Genomic DNA, 22,813 nt, shown 5'->3' on the forward strand with positions numbered 1-22,813 from the left:
CAGGAATCTAGCAGCAGTATTTTGAATGAGGGAATCCTGAGAGGAGACATTTATTGTGATCTGACTTGCTGGAAATTAAAGTGTAGATAAGAGAAATAATAATAATAATAGGTCATATAGGGTATTTATTGAACCACTTAAACAGACATAACAAACATTTCTCATTTTATATGCAAAACGCTGACTAACTTCATTTAATAAATATGATAATCTAGGTCACGAGCAAATCAGCCTCCTGCTGTATCTGTTCTGGTAAACCATATTGCCTGAGACATATTTAGGATTTGAGTTAAGCAAAATCAGTGTCCAAACATCAAAATTGTGCAGCATTTCTACAGTATACACCTGGACTGGCTCATGCCATAAAATCCTTGCATTAAAAATCATAATTTTCAGTTTTTTCCATGCCAATTGCAGGTAGGCACCTTCACCCCAACCCCCCAATTCTGTAAATACAGTTTAAAAAGTCAGCAGATGGGTCTACAGCTCCAGCCCTCCAGCTAACATATGGATCTGTCACTTACAGTCTGTCCAATTACAGTAAGTGCATAACTTAACATAGTGAGGCTTGTATTTAACATCCAGTAACTGTTGCCACTCAACAACCATTTTAGGAATAAAATCCTTCATCTATCATGGCAAAAATCATTATTGTTTTTACTACAATGCTGCTTTGTCCAAGTTCAAAGAAGCATTTATTTTTAAGCTCCATTTCCGTGTGATTTCAAGTGGTTTAAACAATCATAACAGTCCAGATCTGCAGGTGTTTCTGGTCCAGCTGAGAGACACAATCGTACCCTGGGGGGGGGGTTTTCCCCGCAGGCAGCTATGGTTGTTGTACCTTCAGAGTCAAAGTTTACCTTGTCAGCATCTTTACCAGGTCCCCAAACCACCTCAACTGTCTCTTCTTAATGTCGGGGAGGCAGTGTTTCAACTCCAAGGTCTTCCTGATACACTTTAATGCCTTAACATGCTACATAATCACAGAATGCGTGGCCGACCGCCCTGTAGGTTAACCTCACTGTTGCTCTTCAGAAGTCATAAAGTCACTGATTTTCAAATGAAGTGAAATTAAAGAGTTTTCTTTCATTAAGAAAAATACCACGATGTTTGAATCCAACATGTCAGTGCATTAGTGAAGACTGGGGCTGCATCCATTCATTGGTGTCTCCAAGGCATGCTAGGGTGTGAAGCGAGACACTTCTCCAGCTCTCCAGCTAAGTGCCTCTCTAAACACTTCACAACAGAGGGATAAGTAAACTGGGTCATGCTGCGCAGGCCATCCTGACACATTCTCTAGAAAACTTTTGGCAGTAGGTTTGGGTTCAAAAATTGCACCTGGAATACATCTTCAGAGAAGGTGAATAAAGTTCTCAGAAGAAAGGGCACTGTGGGACTTTGGAGGAGAGAAGTCTTTTGCAATGAGAAGAAAACTCTTGGTGGCAGGAGGAAACAGGGAGAGGTGTTTTTACACTACTGAGTAGTTTCTTCCTGCTCCCGTCCTTCCACTCATTACTCATTAATTAACACTAAGAAACTGGAAAACAGGGCAGAGTGACTGGTGAGGTGCAACAGATCATTTAGCTGTGTGTAATAATACTGATTTAAATGTGTGTGGGAGTGTAAGCTGTGTGTCCACGGGAGGCTACACAGCTTGCTCTTCCAACGGATTAACGTCAACAGATTTATAATTTAACTGGAGGGGTGTTAGGTTGATGGCTTTGGCAAAATATGTGGAAGCGAAAGCTGTGCATGAATACAGGGTGCAGAGAGGGAGGACTACGTCAAGATGCGGGCCACCTGAGCCTGAATCTCCCTGTCGGGGTGTGAAAGCAGCTGGACCAGTTTACTGTGGAGTTGGGAGGACTCATCTAACATGACCCGGAAGAGGCAATCCTGCTTCCGCCTCAGTTCATCGGCCACCTGTGCAGAAGGCCTCCAGGCCTTTAAGTTCCCTGCAAACGTCAGCAGTCGCAGAAGCACTGCAGGGACTGTCCGTGCATCAAATAGCAGCACAACAGAAGCTGGTGCCTGGGGCAAAAAGCACACAAGAAGGAAAAATGAGGATTCATAATGACCACAGGCTGTGTGATGGTGGCTGTCTCATAAATTATTTTCACAAGATTGTAATGAGTCATTGAAAATAATGACTAGTATTTGAGTTTGACTAGTATTTAGTCATCAAAATCAACAAAGTTTATTATGAAAAGTTGAGTTAAAGGAATATTGGACTTTTGGACCTCTGACACATCATTTTGCAGCACCTTGTTTCATGAACCCTTAACACAGAGCCATGCTAACTTGCTGTGTATGATAAAGACTCACAAACTACACAAATTGCTTGACTTTAATGATCAAATATTTCATTCCTTTACTCTTACCTGAGCTTGAACAATGTCATCCATCATATCTGGGTTGGATGACAAATTCACAAGGACTTTCAAAGCCTGAACCTGAAACGCAAATATTACAAGTTCTTCATTAACTGCACTCACAGCCTGACCGAGCTTTTGTTGTTTAACATGTTTTTGAGTATTTTGAAAAGCGTCCTATAAATAAAATGTGTGATTATCTGTTTTCCAACTAGAGCTACAATCTTTGAACATGTCATAATGGTATCAAAACATTACAAATCATTATGTATGAATATATATATTTATATAACATAAATTTTACCCAAAAAGTCGCTAACCTGTAGAGTTTCATTGCTCACGACAAGCAGAGAGAGTAACAGTGTAATTGATTCCTTCAGCAAGTGTTGATGTTTGTCTGTAACTGAGAGGTTTGTCAGCAGCCTGAGTGCACCAAGCTGAAGGTCAGAATTCACTGGTGACATCTCAATCAGCTCCAGCACCTGTGGCACATAAACCTACAGGATAAGAAGAAAATTTTAGTGTCTTTTCCAAAAAATAAATAAATAAAAAAACAGACTGGAAGGCATAACCAAAAAGGCAGAGATGATGGATGCTACTCATACTCAGCTACAGGCTACATGCTACATGCTAGTGTGTACCTTCAGCTGCTCCTGGTTTGGGATGTTCATGCACAGATTATTTAAAGCAGTCAGAGTCTGCACTCTAACATCTGCTGCAGGATCGGAAAGGAAGCTGGCTATGATATGTATTCCTTCAAATTCCCGTATGAGATTCTGTAGGATCAGTAATAAAGAAAGAAAAAATATATTAATTATTATATAAGAAACATAATGAAACAAGTTGTACGCAGAACTTAGAGAGAGACAAAACAACTTCATTATTAAAAATATTAAGCTTTCAGATTCTTGTTTAGCAAAAAAAATAAAGCAACCAATAATAACCTAACATAGAGAAGTTTATACTTTTACTTTACCTGATTCACAGTGAAGGCAGCAGCATTTCCTAAAGTAACTAGAATCCGACATTTGTCTGATGGATTATTGCTGGTTTGCAGACATGACAGCAGCATTTTCAGGTGCTGTGGCTCCAGGTTGCCAGGGGACTGGTGGATGATGTCACCTGTGAAGCAAAATATGACATTTAATGTGTGTTTACAATAGAGACGGATTCTCCACCGAGCTGTAGTTATTGTTGGTAAACAATATGATCATACGAGTTATTACAGCTGCAACTAACAATTGTTTTCATTATTGATTAATCTGTCAATTATTTTCTCAATTAATGGTTAAGTTGTTTGGTCTATAAAATGTCAGAAAATGGTGAAAAATGTCGATCACAGTTTCCCAAAGCCCAAGATGATGTCCTCAAAAGTCTTGTTTTATCTTGACCAACAGTCCACAACCCAAAGATATTCAGTTTACTATCATAGAGGACTATAAACACAGAATATTAATTTAAGATGATGGAATCAGAGAAATTGCACATTTTCTCAAAATATGACTATGAATTGAGTATCAAAATAGTTGGCAATTATTTTAGTAGCTAACAACTAATCAATTAATCAACTAATCTTTGCAGCTCTAAATTAATTTAGAGGATTAACTACGGTTGCAGGAGTGTTTAAACATAAGTCATTTTTAAGAAATCATCTGGAAACATGAACTCCTCTGAACCAGTAAGATAAGTTTAGATATAGTTAATGTATTAATGTATGTAATATTAGTTCTATACATTGGTATTGTAAACCGCCAATAAACGCAAAGAAGAAAAACAAGAAGTCAGTATCAGCTTGGTTACCTGATGCAACATCCACACCGTGTGTGTCCACAGGTCGGGCACAGACAACATCCAGCCCGGACACTTTAGCCAGCAGGCTACCCGGCTTCAGGGTAACCTGACTAGGCTGATTGCTCTTGACACCAGGACCTTCACTGGTGGCACTTTTCTTGTTTCTCTTGAAGCCTCCCCCGCTGATAAGTTTGTATATCCCGTAGGAGGCTCCAGCTCCGGCGACTATACCAAGTAACGCCTTCATGTTGCCGAGCCTGGGAGTAATGCTGCCATCGCCCATGCTGCTGCTGCTATTAGCTAAACTCTGCTAGCAGCTAACGTTAATCTACAGATGACCGCTATCAAACAAATCTGATCATTTACCAGCTAACTAAGCCGGCTCATTAGTTAGCTACCACAGACGACAACCCATTGAGCCCACTACAAAGCCATCCAAACTAATGTTGACAGCTTCATCGTTGTGCAAACTGATAAATTGTCTGACGAGCCACAGTTGTCAACAATGTTAAGCTACGTTGTTACTCCGGGCCGCTCGGAGTGGCCAACCAAAGGTTTCACAGAGTGACGAGCAGGGACTGTTACGAGACATAAAACACCATTTTTGTTTTACATATTTAGATTATCTTACGATTTCAAAGTACGTAACATGACCAATCTGTTAGTTTGGAAGTCATGTGCGATTAACAAACGAGAGAAGGCGCTTTAGTTGTCCAACATTAAAATGTCAGTTTGCTGAAGTTTTTACGCCTCGTTACCTAGCAACGCTGAATTACCAAATAGAGATGGAGAATACAGAGTTAAATCTGTCAAACGCTCATTTAATTTGAGCTAACGCTAGCTAGATAACCGTTCAACATTGCAAATGTATCCGAGACACATGATGGCTTTTTCAGAGCCTGCTCTGAAAGATTATGAACTGCCACAACTATATAAGGTAGGTTATTTTGTGTGGAAATGTTTTAGTTACGTGTAACGCTAACGTTACAGACAACCCGAGTTTAGTCATACCTTCAGTAGTTGCTACACACATTCAATTCACTTTATTTATTTGACCATGTTTAATTGTCTCTGACAACAGGCCTTATTGACAGCTTCATGCCTGTCATGTCCCAACGATCCGATACAGTTTCTGAAAAACACTCTTATGACACTGCAGGGACATGATAATCTACAGGATGTTGACTGGTAGGTGGACCTCTTTCCTCAGAGATATTGCTTGAGGCGAACACTTGGTGGCTCACTTTCTCAAGTTTTCTTTTATCACTCCTGAGAGTATTAACTATGGTATGGCTATCAAATGTGGAGGAGTGAAGATTAAAAGTCCAAAATAAATTTCCCCTAAACTGCTTTTCACAAAATAAAAGAGAGGAAAAACTTTTACAAAACAAACTAAACTGACATGTTTTTGTAAATAGTATATGTATCACATACATATATATATATATGTGTGTGTTTTCATTTGCAATATCTTCTCTCTATTTGCTCACATCAAGGCCCCTTTAAGTACATGGAGTATTAGGAATACAGGAATAAATCAAATACTTAATGTGGATGTACATAGATATACTTCAACTTTAGGTGACTCTCAAACACAACACTTCTGGGGGTCCTAATAAGCACCAGGGTCCCCAACACCTCTTACAATTACAGGCATTGCTCATTTAAGACCTCATTTTTGGTGGAGAATAACAATGTTCTTTGTCAATCTAGATTTTTGTTTGAAATATGATTTTTGGTGGTCATTCCTGAACACGTGCTTTTAAAACAATTATAACTTTCTGCCCAAGTGAAATCACCAAACAGCTAAACCATGTATTGCTTCTTCCACTATTGCTATTAACTAATACTCCATTACTATCTTAAATAGTTTAGTAGGCTTTAATGAATCAATTACATCCACTTCTGTTTGTGAGGTATAATGTGTAAATCACCAGTTTACAAACCTAGTCAGTGATACATGTATGGCGTTAGCATTAGGGCTGTAACTAACGATTATTTTCATTATTGATAAATATGTGGATTATTTTCCCAATTGATTGATTAGTTGTTTGTTCTATAAAATGTCAGAAAATGGAGAAACAGCCCACGATGGCATCCTTAAATGTCTTTTTTTTGTCCCGACTAACAGTCCACAATCTAAAGATGTTCAGTTTACTGTCATAGAAGACTAAAAAAACCCAGAAATATTTACATTTGAGAGGAATCAGAGAATTCTGTCGTTTTTCTCTTAAAAAGTGACTCCAAACAATTAATTGATCATCAAAATAGTTGGCAATTAATTTAATAGTTGAAAAAAAATCAATGAATCAATTGACTAATTGTTGCAGCTGTAGTTAGCATGATCTGTTATTGATGTCAATCTTATTCTTTTTTGAGGCACAAGTTTGTTGATGATGCAGAACAGCACACAGCAACAACCTCTCTGACAACAACTGTGGACACTGCCCACATGGACCCAGATGATACTATGGTACAGTATAGTTTAGACTTGTTCATGTCATAAAAGTTCAGTTGAATGCTATATTTTACAGACAAATTATTCAAACCAAAAATAAAATGGTTTTATTGCTTTTTACAAATATTTCTTTTCTACATTCCTAGTTGTCCTTTGGTCTGTTCGAGAAGGCCTATTCGTGTTACAGGACAACTTTAACAAGCTCTTGCTTCAGGTAGGCCTACAGTATTACAGTGAAGACCAACACAAGAGTAAAGATAGTTTAATGAATGATGGGCCTTTTTTACAGCAGATATTTTAACGTGTCATTGTAGGAAAAACACGGGTGTTAATAACATTAACAATGGCATTGACATGACAGTGAAGCATCATGCACAATACCAGGACCTGAAACTAAAGCAACTAAATGGAATCCAGCCATTATTAATTTTACTTTTTATACTGCGCTTTTCCTGCTGTGACACGTCAGAATCTCTTCTGTTCAAAAAGGCTTGTTTCTTGAGGGGAGTTAGTTTCTGGCAGTTATTGTTTTTCTTGGTTTGTTTTACTAAAAGAATTAAAGCTAAGTGTTAGCTAAACAAGACTGAAGATCATTTTTATAAATTGTCACCCTTTGTAAGAGAAAAGTAATAAATCACAACAGATGAGTCACAACCACTTTTTGCTGCTCAGATGATAGAGTTTATGCTTTGTTTTGTGACTGAAAATAAACATTATCAACCTAAAAACACAGATTGTGGATGAGGTTTTCCCATCTGACACAAAAAAACCCAACTGTCTAAAATATTTAGATGGAAAGGTTCACAATTTGTCTGTCCTAAAACAACAGTCTGGTGCCCAAATGACCATGTTTGTTTTTTTTGTTGTAATCATCCCTCCTGTTGATACTGACCCATTAGAAGATTCCTTCATAATGCTCTCACAATGTAAGTGATGGGGGCCAAAATCCACAAGCTTCCTCCTGTGCAGAAATGTATTTAAAAGTTTATCTGAAGCCAATATGAAACTTCAGCCGTCCAAATGAGTCAAATCAAGTCAATATCTTTCAATGTCAGTCTTTTTAGTGCCAAGTTCCCTTTTTTTTTGTTATGATCCTTCCACTGCAGCTGAACATGAAAACACTCCATTGAGACACAAAGAGGATTTTTTTAATAAGATAAACTGTGGAAGATATTATAGAGTTTATTTAACTAACTTGGACAGCTGAGGCCTCATATTATCTTCAGATAAACTTTTAAATACATTTTTTCCTCAAAATGAGGACTGTGGATTTCTTCTCCCATCACTTACATTTAAAGTGTATTTCGGGGAGGAGGTGGTCTTCTAATGGTCAGTATGAACAGGAGGAATGATTACAGCGAGCAAAACCCCTTGAAGAATTTTGTGCTGCCCCTAAATTTTCCATCCCCAGTTTTCAGTTGTTTGAGTATTACATATTCGTATCAAGAATACTTTCATATATACAAAAAGGACTTGCTGTCAGTCAGCATTTTGACCTACAATTACAATAATTAAAAAATAAGAATAATTGGAGAATTGATAGCTACAATTTTCACACTCTAGATACATTTCGCAGCTGTTTGTCTCAGCAGGCTCCAAGTATATATGCATATTTGGATTTAACATCATTCTGCATCTTAAATCCTTATTTACTTAAAGTTCAATGACTTTATAAAGTTTCTCTCTGAAACTTAGACCAATTTTGTCTTTGAATCTTGTTATTCAGTGACAATGACAGTGCGATGTGAGAAATAATTTTAGTTTAATAAATTTTAATTTAGTATTTAACAGAATTTAATAGACTGAAGTTCCAACTATAACACACCAGTTATGTTCACAAGCAAAACATTTGAAAGTTTTTCCATAACATTTAACGTCTCACTTGAAAAAGTTGACGCTCCTTTACTTTTCTTCCAGTTCTTTTACATTATGGGATGTAATGTTGTATTTACGTTGTCTTCAGGCAGGTTTCCATTGGTCCTTACTAGCCTCGCCTTCATTCAGCAGATGTGGTGTGTAACGGGTCTCTGATAGAGATAATTTACCCCTTACATAACGGTTTCTGGATTTCACAATGTAAGCATTTACAGATGGCGGTGACAAGTCAGTGTTGATGGGAAGGGGAGGCCTTTTTCTGTAGCCATCATTTCTCCATAGGATGTTGCTTAAAGTAGAACCAAAAACTTTGGATGTAGACAGCGGTTTAAGAGGTCTGTTGGCGACGTTGCCGAGCTTTTTATTCACATTGGCTGAACGCTTCTGTTCTTTGGTAGGTTGTATGAAGTTCTGTAGAAGGTCAGCTCTGGTTGCTTTCACGTAGCCTTCATTTAGAGAAATGCCTTGCCTTAAAGGTGTAGAAAATAAATCAGAGGGCTTTCTGGTGCCATATATACCAGATGGAAACATATAAGAGATCATGTTCTGGGTTTCAAAGTTCCTGGACATGACTTTGTCACCAACTAATGAGGCTGGAGCCAAGTTAGTTGGGGAGTTGAAACTCACATCTAAGCCACTAGAAGCAGGAATTGGGGTATTTTCAGTCATATGTTTTGGTTCCTGAATGGCAGAGACTAGAGCCTGCTCAGAAAGGTCTGATTTCTCCTCATCTTTTGCTCGGGTAGAAATAATGGAGGGATGAGGACCACCGACACTCTGGTCTCCAAGATAGTCATTATGTCTGCTTGAGCCATGAGGAGAGCTTGAAGGTTTCACAGTAAACATGAGATGAGATTTGACTGGCTGCTTTCTGCCAAACACTCGATTCAGAAGGTCATGTGGGCTGCTTGCTTGGACACCCCCATGACCGCTAATACTCGGTGGTGAGAGGATATTAGAACTTGAGGAAACAGAGCCACTAGGGAGATGGACAGAGGGAGAGAAGTTTATATCCTTAGATTCCTTGCCAACTGTGGGTTGATATCTCTGAACTGATGGGGCTGGTCTTTCCCCATGGGTGGGCTGCTGATCTGGGATATTGTTTGATAATGGGTGTTGAACTCTTGGAGCACGGACGTAGAGGCTTTTGCCATAAGAAGATGGGGGATTTTGTGGAATCACTTCACCCAGACTCTCACTTTGCAAATATCCACTGAGTTCAAAGCCATCAGATGGTTTTTGATACCCTGTTGAGTCTTTACTGTGAGATGTATATGTGGGCTGCTGGATTTTCTGCTCAGAGGTTAGAGGAGTTATACTGGATGTCTTACTTGGATAGTAGCTGAGATCTTGAGCTGAATTGATTGGATGTTCAAGTGGAGATGCAGTCACATGGGAACTGGAAGAAAAATCCTCACCATATGAGTTGGAAGAAAATGGAATTTGTTCAGGGAACCTGTTGTAACTTGTTGACTGAACATATTCATGCACATGAGGAGGATGTGTCAAAAATTCAGGGGTTTCCCTAGAAAAACCAGCATTGGAAAAATGTCCATAATGACTTGACACATGTTCTGTGGCTGCTAGCTGAGGGCTGGGGTGGAGAGCTGAGCCCAGTCCAGAGTCTTGGCTCTCATAAGCACTGGGAGAAATGAGACCTGCAGTGGCGATGACAGGGTCAGGCACAGAGAGGCTTTCACTTGGTGTTTCATAGTTGGCACCCTGTTCGCTTTGTTCAAAGACTGAATTCATAGGTTCACTCCAGACTTCATTTTCACTGCCATCATCATGGGCAGATCCTTCTTCTGCAGAATTAGAAGACTCTCCTTTAATATTCTGTGCACCAGAAGCCATCTCATTTTTCATAGTTTGCCGTGCGGTATGAAAATGTCTACTCAAGTCACTTCCTGGCGTTAAGAAGGAGCTCTTCATAGATTCTATAAATTTTTTGAAGTCTTTGATTGATGGGAAACTGATGCCCTTCGCTGCTTTCTTTTGTGTATGCTCCTTCACTAAAAGGCCAAAGGGATGTTGATAACCAGAAGTTACTTTCTCATGTTTCTGCACAAAGGGAGTGGGGGCGGCCCCTGGCTGTTCTGAGTCAGATTCGCTTTGCACCAGCTTGTCTTCACCGGGGTTAACAGAGATAACATCTTTATTGTATTTATGGTGGGCTGGTTCTCTCTGAAGGGAGACAAAGCTCTGGTGCCACATATCTTGTGACTCATCTCTTGGACTAACAGAATCATGATTTGCTCCAGAATTAAGCTGGGTTGAGGTTTGTGGACCAAATGCACCTGCATAGCTACTCAATTCATCATCATTGAGTGAGTAGCCATGTGCAAAGTTGTAACCTGGTGTGGAATAAACAGACATTACATTCAATTCATATAGTTGAACATGGGAGTGAATAAGACGACATTCTTACCTTTTTGAGGAGGAAAACAAAGGCAGCCCCATAACAACAGAGTGCAAAGCCAAGAAACCCTGAAAAACAATAAAGTTAGAAAGGAAAAAGTAACATATGTCAAATTTAGCCAAAAAAATACACTTGCATTTTATTTACCCAAAAGGAAGAGCCATGGTAGCGAGTTCAACCACAGCATCCACCTGCAACAATAGCAACAGCAGCAGACTGTTGATTAAAAGTAGCAGCCCAGATATTTATCACTCATGCTCTTTCCTTTGTTTCTCTAAAAAGAAAAGTGAGCAAGGAATAATAGGAGAAGAGCAAGGAATGATACGAAAACCTTTCTGATTCTGCTTACACTGATTGCAATTGCAGCCAGCTGGTGCTGTGTGGACATCAACCTAATTAGACAAGCACAGGTGGAGCGTTTTTCTCACAGAGCTGCATGGTGACGGTTTATCTATAAAACCAATCCAGAAGTCCATCTAGAATGTGATAGCTTTAAAATATCTGTTGCTTTCTTGTTGTTTAGTTGTTGTGCAGAGTTTAATAAATATGACATGTTAAGTACTTTCAACTAACCTCTCACACTTAGAATGAGACTTAACCTTGTGGAGTTGATGAATAAACATTTATAAAGTATTCATGATGATACCAAGAGAAACAGACTCAGCAGAGCAGAAATTTGACCCATGTTAAAGAAAGTCCTGAATGTTTTCTCTACATCATTGTCAACAAGCTGGCGAATGCATGAGGTTATTCTATTTCACAGATTCCCTTTCACCTGTCTGTTACCAGTGCAGACTAATGCAGCATTGGCTTTTTGTCCTGTCAGTCACTCTATCTGAACATCCAAACCTGCTTCAGTTGAGATAATCATTAAGAATACCATAAACTAAATTGAGATAATGTTTATAAATCATCTGTGAACATTATTTCAACATTGCTGCCTCATGTCTCTGCTGAGTTAATGCTGCTTCCTGACAGCCTACCTGTGTACTGAATTAATGATGAGCTGTGTTTGCTGCAGGAGGTGGAAGAGGTTCGCCGCACAGAGCAAGAGGGACACCAAAGAGCTGGCGCTGAAGATGGACATGACAAAGAAGCATTTTGAGAGAAAATGCCAGCAGGCTGCACTCACCAAATGGTTGAATTGGGTAAAATTGCACAAGAAGGCACAGACTGGTAGGTGAAAAAGTGATCATAAGTATTAAGCTTAACTGATGTTATTTTTTTTTGTTTTTGAAAGCTGTGACTCAAGTATATAGCCAGAGAAAACATATACTGTGGTTAACAAATGTGTCCAAACTAAAAAATTTTTCCTGACAATCATTTCTTCCCCACTTAATACACCCACTCCTGTGACTCATTTTGTCCCCTACATGTTTCACCGAGACTTGACTCTAACAAGTTTCTCTTGAGAAATGACTTAGGATTACAGTATTGTTGCCATAATTTAAACCACACATTTTCCTCTGCTGAAAGAGATGCAGAAAGGCACACTTGTTTTTTTTCCTCAAAAGTGTTTACTTTAATGAGTTTTAAATTTCTTTTCAACCTAGCTGCCATCAAGAAACTTGAGAGACTTGTTAACGCTGCTCGCCTTAAGCGCATCGTAGCTGCATGGCAAAATGTTGCACTGGACTCAAAGAGGACAAAAGAGTACTTCAAGGTATAGATTTTTTTGGATTTTGGTGAAAACTGTAATCAGCTTTTGCAAGTTTCTATATTAATTTGTACGCTTATGTGTGTGTCCTGCAGAGGTTGGAGATGGGTTTCATTGAAATGGATAGCAAAGAACACCAGATTGGGGAAGGATGTGATGGACTCTCAGTGCTTCCTAGCAGCCTCTCACTGAAGGTACTTCCTTTCACAGCAAACAACATTTAGGTGTTAGTCCGCCAGTTTTTCCATGTTTTACCATGCAGTTCTTGAGCCTGGTTAGTTCACACATAGTGAGATGATGGCCCCAGATTTAAAGCTGCAGCAGCTTCACTTCTCAGTTCTCTAAACAGATAGTGATGAGATTATATCTGTTGTACTTTAAGTGGACTTCACTATAAACATACTCCCAGTCTCTTTGAAGCCAGTTGATTAAAGTCAGTTGTGGCTCATTATGGTCAAGTACACCTATTAGCTTCCCATCACCACAGTAAGGACTGTGTTTGTGGGAGAGCTCTCTCACAACATCTATCGCTGTGTTTGGGTTTTGTGCATATAAATCATGATATTTTTGTAGTTGTTGTATAATTGTTGAAGTACTTTCATACCATTGGCTCTATATTTTATAAATATGTTGAAACCCCCACTGAACATGTTATCTTATTCACTCTGCTCAAACTAACCAGTTGTTAGGCCATGTTTGTTTTGGCTTCACAATTGCTGGCAAACTGAGGGTCTTTTTGGCTTTGTTTGCTCTGGTGTTTCTGTCCAACACCTCTCCCGATAAATAGCACTTTAGCATGACTATGTTTGGAAAAAGAGAGGGGCCACTTTTACACTTACATCCCCCTGCCTTGAGCAGCGGCAGATGGGGCAAAGAACTCTTCCTGTTCTGATACGGGTGCCTAACTGTCCCCTTGACATTGGCCAAACATTTCTAAAGAAACAGCTAAATATGTAAAATTAACCTAAAGAGCTAAATATTAATCGATCATTTTTCTCAGATTTTACATACACTTCATTGGTGGTTAAGAAAATCTACAAACCTTACTTAGAGCATATTTATACCTAATGGCAATAACATAATAGAATAACATAGAAGTTAAGTTAAGTTGTGGAAAAAAACAATACCTTGAACTACCCTACATAAAAGGAAATTTAGATGTTTTGTTTTGTCCTCAGATTTTTCAGTATCTAGAATTACGAGACTGGCTAAACTGCGCAGAGGTGTGTTGCACATGGAAAGCCATCATCCAGTCAGGCACACTGTGGAGTCAGGTCTGTTACAAGATTGCTTTTTTTATTTAATTCATACTATTGGTAAATGGTTGTACTGGAAACAGGGGTTTAAATGTTTCCTGATGTTTTGACCTTGTTAGATCAACTTCTCTGTGGAAAAAGACTGGATAACAGACATCACAATGAAGCAGATTCTTCAGAACTACCGCCCATTTGTGATCCATCTCAACCTGCGTGGCTGCACGTCACTAAAATGGTCCAGCTTGAAATGCATCAGTGAGTATTCCAGATTCTGGTGCCAGATGTGATTCCTACTGTTACTACACTTTGTTTCTGTAGTGAATGTTTTATGTGTAACATCTAGTTTTCACTAAAGTGTGCAGCGACCCATACAGATCATGTTCTTTAACCCTAATAATTGGTCAAAACAGTCAAAAAGTTGATCATTCCTATCTTTTTATTAAACAAAACTGACAAAACATAAAAGCAACACTGACAAAGGTATTTTCACCATCTGATACAGACTGTTTTACAATACTGAAAGGAAATGAAAGAAGGGAATTGAAAGAAATTAGATTTTAGGTCATGTTTTCACTTGAGTCAGGACAGTCTGATGATCTGGTATTTCTGTGGCCCTCTCAAGTGGCTCGGCTCCAGCTCCTCCTCCAGCTCTCCCTGCACTTCCAGAGGGGTGTTCCAAAGCTCAGGGTCCGTTTCATCTTGATCTGTTCTGCTGTGCTGTCTGTCCTTAGGACACTCTCTGTTGTAGGAATCCACATACTCCTGCACTCTCTCACCATTATGTTCAGGAGGGGAGTGACACAGCAGGCCAGAGTGCCTCACCCTGGGGTGCAGACGCAGCCAGTACACCATGTAGTGGATGCTGAAAAGTGCAATTAATTTTAAATATGATTCTTGAATTTGTCTCAAACTATATTTGATTGCGCACTCATGAGCAGAAGAACCCACCTGTAGTCACACACCCAGGGGTTTCCTCCCAGCTTCAGCTGCGACAGGAAGTAAAGGTCTTCGAGAACCCCGTACTGAACAAAATGCAGGCCGTTGTCAGACAGATCCAGCTCATGGAGGTGCAGGAGCCCAGATAGGGAAGCTGGAAAGAGAGAGTCAGTGATACATGGTGCACAGTATATATTTATCCATTAGTTTCTTTGTTCTCTGAGTATAGTTATATTTACACAGACCTGTTGCTGTTTATTATTAACAAAGAAAAATAAAAGCCAATGGTCCAATCAAACTGAGAGTGGAATGTGCAGGCTGAGGTTGTGCAGCTCGTGTCTGCATCACTTGAGCACATTGATCACTTTATGTCTGTGGCCCTCTCAGCTTTCCTGTATATAAATAGAGCTAATACTGTATACACAACGATGGCAGAATGCCCACTGTCTCTAAAAAGGAAAAATGTGAAACAGACGTTAGCAGCAGCTGTATAACGTGCTCTCAACCTCTTGGCTCCATATGTTATCTATCATCTAAAGAAAAACATAACTTTGCGTAGTCTGTCATCCTGGATATTACTGGAAATATAAAGCACATACTAATAACTCCTGTTCACCGATTATGATTAATAGGTAAGCAGTTATAATATCATACATTATAGGTTATACCTGTCTCAATGTGCTCCATATTGTTATTACTGAGATTAAGCGTTCTCAGGCTCCTCGCTCCGTGGAAGTCTCTGGCTCTGAGGTGACTGATTGAATTATGGGACAGATCTATGTGAACAACATCCTCTGGAATGCCTGTAGGCACCTCGGTCAGACCTAAAGATAGAGAGAAGGGGGCCATTAGGGGCTTATTCAATCACATTTGATTATTTTACCTTTGCCAAAACTGATATCTTTGCTTCACTCATATGTTCAGTATTTACTTTTTCAATTAGCTAAAAAGTATGACTATTCCATCTATACCATTCACATTTGTTTAACTGACTGTTCTTGTGAATACAATAAGAAATCATCTTGAGATCCCACTTTTAGTGCTGCAAGTGCAGAAGCTTAAAAATTGGCGTAGAGACAGATTTAAGCTCTGCTTCTATCGATAACCTGAATTTGATACTAAAATCCAGACCTTTTCCAGTAGGAGGTCTATTCTTGAAATTAAGATTAAGAATTAAGATTCATTAAAGTGAAATTAAGATTCAGAGGTAAAGAAGCAAGCAACATAACATTGAATAGAAAACATCTGCCAAACCAGATGTGTCTGGCTCAGAAAATCCTTTGAGAAATGGAACTTAAGTCAATCCAGTCATGCAGTAATATTTAACCATCATCATACATGTTTTCTGACACAGTGCTGCAGTGGTATTTTTCCTAACCTCTCTGTTGCATAAGAGACGTGCTGAATTTCTCAAAACATAGTGAGGTACATAGGAGGGCACAATTAATCAATCCGATGTATGAAAATCTGATTAATGATTGTGAACTTGCCTCGGCCACTGCAGTCCATGCGTATTTGGGGGAAAAGGTAGGTGTGGCAGGATGTGGTGGCATCTGGTTTGGAGCGAATTGGAATGGGCTGTACAGGGTCTATGGGAACCGTTTGGTCGCCCTGTGGGTCGCCAATTGCGTCCGTCTCCTTACAGAGTAACTCCGGGTTAACCTGCTTCAGCTTCATGCCTTTTAGCTTGATGGGCTCTGCACACCTGGCAAAAGAAATACAGTTACATTGATGTCATATCAGATGTGATTACATTTCACTTTTTATTAAATTATTGGCAACTGGACTGGCAAAACCTTGTGGATTTCAAGAGTTTTAATATAAAGAAAGTGCGGCCTGTTCCTCCTTTTGTTCAACTAATGTTTTGCTAGTAAACAGCTTAAAGTCTGTTCATCATTCTGATGACACATTAATGACTTGTACACCTCTAACAGACTGTCAAAGTCTTTTTGCGAATAAAACTGACCTGGCATGTTTTCCGAGGTTACGGTTGCTTGGGACCTGAAGGGTGCGTATGAGACTATCCATTGGGCAGAGACAATTCCAGGGATTATCATAGAGACGTAGATAGCGTAGGTTTGGCATGGGGATGAGGACCTCCTCACTAAGTGTTCCCAGGTGGTTGTGCTGTAGCAGCAGGGTTGTAAGACGTGTCAGACCCTGGAAGGCCCCCTCCTCTACCAAGGAGATCTTGTTCTGCTGCAGGTCCAGACTGGTTAAACTCTCATAACCAAAGAAGGCCCCATCATGGAGGACTTTGATCCTGTTTCGGGCTAAAAGGAGGTGTTTGGGTTGTTTGGACCAGTTCTGTGAAGCGGGAATGGAGTTGAGGCGTTGGTCTTGACAGTCCACAAAGAACTCTCCAGATTCTGTTGACTCTGAACAGTCAGGTGCTACAAGTCTGGAGGGACGCGATCTGCTGTGACGCCCAACACCTCTTACCCTGACAGATTTAAAAACAAAACAAAAAAAATCATGGCTTGTCAAAACCTATATATGAACATTACAGTCAGTAAAAAATGGGTTGAACAAATTAGATCCAAGAATAAATCTGTACCTGTCCCGTGTGAGTTTGTTTCTTACTCCTCTGAGGCCTCTGCCCCTGCCCGGTCTTTTCATCTCGGTGGATGGGAGTAGCAGGAGGAGCAGGGAGGCAAAGAGGAGAGACGAGGTTACACGCATCCTGAGCCCTGCAGGGATTGTCTTTTCAGTAAGAAGAGCTGGAGCCAAAGCAGGGGTTTGGGATAACAGTCTTAAGAAAAACAGGCTTGGAGAAACAGAAGCAATAGGTCAAAGGGCAACAGTGTTATTGTTGATGGAACGCAGCTGCAGCCTGCCCTGTGGAAGAAGTGAGAGGTAGCAGATTATGTAAGAGATAGGAGCAGTCCAGGAATGTATATACAGCTTTGAAACAGAGCAGGAAACACTTATAAGGTTTTGACAATATACCATACCATGACAATATAGAGACATGTTCAGAAATACACACATGTGACCTGTGAGGAATTATAGCAAAGAATTTCCAAAAATAGACATTGGAGTTTGATCACTCATTTCTCTGCATCTTTGCTAATTTTCTCTGCATTTCATCTCAGGTGAATGCAGAAATCTCCAGGAGCTCAATGTTTCAGAGTGTTTTAACATTACTGTAAGTAAGACATCGTTAAGACTATTGATGATGTACGGACAATAACAAAATTCCAAATCTATTATCCTTTTATCTGAGATTATGCTATATTTGTCTGGGAAACCAGTGATGGTGTCATTGTTATGCTCTAGCAGCAGGTGACACATAGTCACAGTACAGTGGTTCAGTCAAAATTCAAGAAAGCGCTGTAGCTTGTGATTTAATATATGACCCTGTCTTGCTGACATAACTTGAAGTAACATTTTCATCTGTGCTCTAACAGGATACGATGATTCAGAGGATTATTGAAGGATGTCCCTGTCTGCTCTACTTGAATCTTTCTTGCACACTTGTAACAAACAAAACTCTCAGAGAACTGTCCAGGTAAATCTCCACTTGTGGCAAAACCCACCATGTCACCAGATTTGTGCTCTAAATTGTGTTCCAGCTAACGTGCATATCCAAATGACTGTTTCTCCAGTGTGCTTGGTTGTATATCATCTGAAACCAGCGTGGTCAGTGCCAATGTTATGATTTAGATGAACAGACTTGACACTGATAACTGCTAGACTGTATGATTGCATTGTTGATAGATTTGCGCACTGTAAATATTTTAGTTGAAACTGTCAGTAGGTCTGTCTCTTGGCAGTAGTATAAAGCAAAATGATTTTGATTTTACCACACATTAATTTGAAGATATCTACTTCCAAATGTGATGTCACTATTGCTTTCCTTGCAGATTATGTACACACCATTTTCTTTTGTTAAAAATAGCAAAAGTTTTAAAAGCTTTAAACACAAACAATCAATCTTCAGTTTTTTATATAAATTAATCTAACTATTGGTTTTGAACAGAAACTGTCTCAACCTACAGTACCTGAGTCTGGCCTACTGCTACAGATTCACAGATAAAGGCTTTCTGTACCTGAACACAGGAAAGGGCTGCCACAATCTCATCCACCTCAACCTGTCCGGCTGCACTCAGGTCAGTTGTCAGTCTCCTCTGGGTATATATATTGTATTCTTTCCTCTCAGCTTTATCTGTGACCAGCTCACAGCTTTTTGCCTACTGGAAATCCAAAAGTTTAGTGTTCAGTTCACCTTGGGTAAATCCAGCCACTCTTCTCTGTTTGCACGTGTCTCCCTTTGTTTCTGGCTGCACGCTATTTGCACTCTGTTCAGTCAGAGCTCAGAGCGAATGAGCAAAGATCTGAAGGAGAGGGAGAGTAAAAGGCAGCTGTGGCCAAGTGGTGGGTTGGGTTTATAAAATCAACTCTGGCCCATCGGCTCACCATGTGCTCACACTATAACATAACGCACATGCACCGCAACCTGAGACGCACCTCCCTCTGGGAATGTGCCTTGGTTTGATTCCAGATGTATGGTTTTACTTTATGGGAAAAATGTGAAGAGTGAGGAAAACTATATCCAGGGGAATGATTCAGATTCCAGCATGGACAAATATTTTCCTCTCTCTCCTCCTAGATTACAGTAAACGGGTTCAGATACATTTCTGCAGGATGCCCTTCACTCAAAGAGATTGTGATCAATGACATGCCCACACTTTCAGATAGCTGTGTCTTGGTAAGTTTGTTCATTTCTAAAACATTTCAGGTTTCACAGATTTGAAATGTTCAACAGAGAATTCTAAAAGAAAATAAGGAATAAATTAGAAGAGAAACTTCAACTCATGTATTATTTTTGGCTACATGCTCTTACCTACAACAGAGAAAAGCTGTGTGTATTATTTTAATCTAACAGGCCCTGATTGCCAGATGTCGATGTCTGTCTGCCATTTCTCTGTTTGATGCACCTCATCTATCCGACATCGCCTTCAAAGCCATCGCTGAAGGAGCCAAACTTAAGACTTTCTGTACTGAGGGTAAGATCATTTTGAGTCCTGCAACCTTCATTTCCATATAAAAAGATGTAACACTCCCAGTTATTCTGTCTGTTCTATACATCATGTGCGCTTTAGGTAACAACCAAATAACAGACCTCAGCTTGAAGGCCCTGTGCAGCAGCTCGCACAGCCTCCGCAGACTCCACGCTGCAGAGTGCCCCAGAATAAGTGATGCCAGCCTCAAGGCTGTGGCTGCCCTCAGGAACCTGCAACAGCTGGACATCTCACGTTGCAACAAGTGTGTGTATTTGTGACTGCAGAAGTGTTACATCATCAATCTTAGATGCTGCACCTTTTCATTTTGTGTATTGTGTATTTCAGAGTGAGTGACAGAGGGATTTATTACCTGATCGAGGGTTCCTCATTCACCAAATTGCGAGAGCTGAATGTTAGTTACTGCAATCACATCACCGATACATCTGTCATGAGGATTGCAAAAAGGTATACAGTACGACTGCACACGCACACACACACACACTCACACAAACATATCTTGCTGTGTTCTGTTGAACAGTGTCAGTGTCACAGCAGCTCCTATGTGTTGTATGCATGTGGCATGTGTGTGTGTTATCAGGATGTGTAAGCTGTACCATCTCAACTTGAGTTACTGTGAGAGATTGACCGACATGGCTCTGGAGTGGCTGAGTGGCAGCTCTGTCCGTTCTCTTGACGTCAGTGGTTGCAACATTCAGGATCAGGTACTGTTTGCATGTTACTCATTCCTATTGAAGAAAAGATTACTGGCCTTTGTTGTGAACAGCCTGTAACTTGGTGTTTGTATTTTTAGGGATTGGCTGCCCTCGAGAGAGTTCGATGGAAGAAGTTATTTCTTGCCGAATGTGTCTATATCACAGATATTGGCATCGAGGTAGAAATCTTGCTAGAATTTCAAAACGTGGCCAGATTTGTCATTTTTATAGAACAGATTACAACTTCAGTGGGTCGAAGTTTACTTCCTTTTCCAATGTTTGCCATAATCAGCAGCTAACAGGAACTGTTTCCCAGAAAAATAATTCCAACAAAATGGTCAATAATTTGCACAGCTGTTTTATTTCTGCTACTCCCTCCGGAAGATTGTGAAAGAGGAAAAACATCTCTATATACTTGTAGACATGGTTCCCCGTTTCCTTCCTCTTTTCTTCCCTTTATTTATTATATTTATATTTGTACTAACTCACAGTTTATTACAAATTTCTTTCAATCTCATTTGTTCTTAATGAGGGAAGAAGCTGTGCAAGAATGCGAGAGATCTGGAGCATGTTGATGTGTCTCACTGTGTAGCTCTGTCTGATCCAGCCATCAGAGCCCTTTCTTTTTACTGCAGAGGTCTTGTCACACTGCGGATGTCAGGTTGTCCAAAGGTACTCTCTCTCACACATACACACACACACACACAGACAGTCTGCTTAAAGTTGGTTGTGTGTGCCCTTGTGATCTCATGCCACATTTTCTGTTTCTTTTGCCTCAGATGACAGATATGGCAGTGCAGTATCTGACAAGTGGATCTCAGTACCTGCGAGAGCTTGATGTGAGCGGCTGTGTTCTCCTAACAGATCGCACTCTCCGACACTTAGAGAGGATCTGTCCTCCACTCTGCTCCATCACCATGGCCTGCTGCAGTGGCATCTCAAAGTAAGAAACAAACTTAGAAAAGTACTGCAGAGTCTTGCAGTGGAAATTTTAATGACCAGTGGGTGTGTGTCTCCTCAGGTTGGCCGCTTTAAAGCTGCAGCCACATGTGCAGTACTGGGAGCACAGCAATGATGACCCTCCCTACTGGTTTGGATACAACAGAGGCCAAATAGCGCATCCAATCACAAGACCAGTCAAGACTGGCGAGATTTGGGGAGGGGAGGAGCAGCACTCAATGATGACAAGAGCAGCAAGTACAGAGAGGACATAAACACATTTAAATAACTCAGGACAACTAATGCACACAATGTGTTTGACAATCACAGCAGAAATTATTTTTGGGATATTGTATACTTTATATCATAATATATTAAGAGCATCATTAAGCATCTTTAGCACAATACATTTGAAATAATCCACACAAAAATGAATCACATCTTCACATTTAGTCTTTGTTTAAATATACAAGACTTAAGCAAGACAAAAAGACTTATACAAGACAAGGCTAAAATCTCAAATCACTGGTTTATAATTAAGTCTCAGCTGTCTTCTGTGTATATAGGCTTTACTATTTCAGCCTTCTCCCTGGTTTTCAATCATACAGTGTTTGTTGACCTTTGAAAATCTTTTAATACGGCAAATCATTCTTGTTTTTACATAAATTATCCATTCATTGGTCTTGATTGTGCAAGTTTCTCATGGTTCAAGAACTTTCTCTCTGATAGATACAAGTGTGTTAAAATGTGTAATATCCATTCCTCAGGGGTCTGTTTTGGGTCATTTACTGTTTATATGAATGTTATGCTATTGTTTCAAGTAATTTAGTACATTTGACAATTTTTTTTAATTATTTACTTTTTTTTAAATAGTACCTGACTTTTGTATGTAGACAACAGTTTGTTTCCACATATTCCAAAGTGCGCAACTCTGATTTAACACTCTTTAAATGCAACTTCTGCATTGTAAATTACTTTTAAACTCTGAAACGGTTTAGTGGATGTTGTTTAAAATAGCAAAATGCTCAAATTCCAGCCTTTACATACAGTATATTCATAGAAAGTACTCCTATAGAGAGAATTCTTGAGTATGAATACCTTGGAACAGAAATAAGAGCTGCTTCACTATTCCTTCCTTCAAGAAAACTGTTTTGGATTACAGAGATACAATCTGTCTATAACTCAGCACAAATTATTAATCGCCAGTGACAGCAATAACACACCACTGTGCGGATACAGAAGTTGACTGGCCATCTTCAAACACTTAAGCATATACAGAAGTTGACTGGCCATCTTCAAACACTTAAGCATTAAGACATAACCATCATCAGTGTCTATTTGTTTAGGAAACTTTTAACTTCTGTATACACAGAAGTACAAATCACTTTATA

At 39.7% G+C, this 22,813-nt stretch overlaps 4 protein-coding genes across 12 annotated transcripts; 1 reads left to right on the forward strand and 3 right to left on the reverse strand.

The window, feature by feature from the left end:
* Window positions 1-107: 107 nt before the first annotated feature.
* armc10 (armadillo repeat containing 10) lies at window positions 108-4,684 on the reverse strand. The gene is made up of 6 exons (XM_067589477.1): window positions 4,173-4,684; window positions 3,349-3,494; window positions 3,014-3,148; window positions 2,693-2,869; window positions 2,382-2,453; window positions 108-2,031 (listed from the first exon to the last, which is right to left on the reverse strand). The coding sequence occupies exons 1-6, from the start codon at window positions 4,444-4,446 to the stop codon at window positions 1,780-1,782; spliced, it is 1,056 nt and encodes a 351-aa protein (XP_067445578.1). The 5' UTR covers window positions 4,447-4,684; the 3' UTR covers window positions 108-1,779.
* Window positions 4,685-4,909: 225 nt separating this feature from the next.
* fbxl13 (F-box and leucine-rich repeat protein 13) lies at window positions 4,910-22,479 on the forward strand. Of its 3 annotated transcripts, XM_067589460.1 has the most exons (21): window positions 4,910-5,100; window positions 5,245-5,351; window positions 6,543-6,636; window positions 6,768-6,835; window positions 11,937-12,091; window positions 12,469-12,578; window positions 12,668-12,766; window positions 13,751-13,846; window positions 13,948-14,083; window positions 17,860-17,912; window positions 18,175-18,275; window positions 18,747-18,876; window positions 19,377-19,475; window positions 19,653-19,773; window positions 19,870-20,032; window positions 20,116-20,235; window positions 20,369-20,492; window positions 20,582-20,662; window positions 21,021-21,155; window positions 21,263-21,426; window positions 21,505-22,479. In XM_067589460.1, the coding sequence occupies exons 1-21, from the start codon at window positions 5,029-5,031 to the stop codon at window positions 21,695-21,697; spliced, it is 2,421 nt and encodes an 806-aa protein (XP_067445561.1). In that variant the 5' UTR covers window positions 4,910-5,028; the 3' UTR covers window positions 21,698-22,479. The 3 variants fall into 3 exon arrangements, 2 of the variants coding, with proteins under 2 accessions (XP_067445561.1, XP_067445562.1); XR_010928386.1 differs by lacking the exon at window positions 21,505-22,479 and having other exon boundaries at window positions 5,017-5,100; window positions 21,016-21,155; window positions 21,263-21,396; XM_067589461.1 differs by lacking the exons at window positions 4,910-5,100; window positions 5,245-5,351; window positions 6,543-6,636; window positions 6,768-6,835 and adding an exon at window positions 11,373-11,661.
* On the reverse strand, window positions 8,365-11,208 carry LOC137182892 (uro-adherence factor A-like). The gene is made up of 3 exons (XM_067589462.1): window positions 11,063-11,208; window positions 10,925-10,983; window positions 8,365-10,850 (listed from the first exon to the last, which is right to left on the reverse strand). Exons 1-3 carry the CDS (start codon window positions 11,077-11,079, stop codon window positions 8,581-8,583), a joined length of 2,346 nt encoding a protein of 781 aa, XP_067445563.1. The 5' UTR covers window positions 11,080-11,208; the 3' UTR covers window positions 8,365-8,580.
* LOC137182893 (leucine-rich repeat-containing protein 17-like) lies at window positions 14,247-19,106 on the reverse strand. Of its 7 annotated transcripts, none has more exons than XM_067589467.1 (7): window positions 18,993-19,106; window positions 17,322-17,602; window positions 16,731-17,207; window positions 16,255-16,469; window positions 15,433-15,588; window positions 14,777-14,918; window positions 14,247-14,690 (listed from the first exon to the last, which is right to left on the reverse strand). In XM_067589467.1, the coding sequence occupies exons 2-7, from the start codon at window positions 17,444-17,446 to the stop codon at window positions 14,408-14,410; spliced, it is 1,398 nt and encodes a 465-aa protein (XP_067445568.1). In that variant the 5' UTR covers window positions 17,447-17,602; window positions 18,993-19,106; the 3' UTR covers window positions 14,247-14,407. The 7 variants fall into 7 exon arrangements, with proteins under 7 accessions (XP_067445568.1, XP_067445565.1, XP_067445567.1 ...); XM_067589464.1 differs by having other exon boundaries at window positions 17,322-17,531; window positions 18,817-19,101; XM_067589466.1 differs by having other exon boundaries at window positions 18,853-19,100.
* Window positions 22,480-22,813: the final 334 nt, after the last annotated feature.

Source organism: Thunnus thynnus, chromosome 5, assembly GCF_963924715.1.
Source record: "Thunnus thynnus chromosome 5, fThuThy2.1, whole genome shotgun sequence".
NCBI lineage: Eukaryota > Metazoa > Chordata > Actinopteri > Scombriformes > Scombridae > Thunnus > Thunnus thynnus.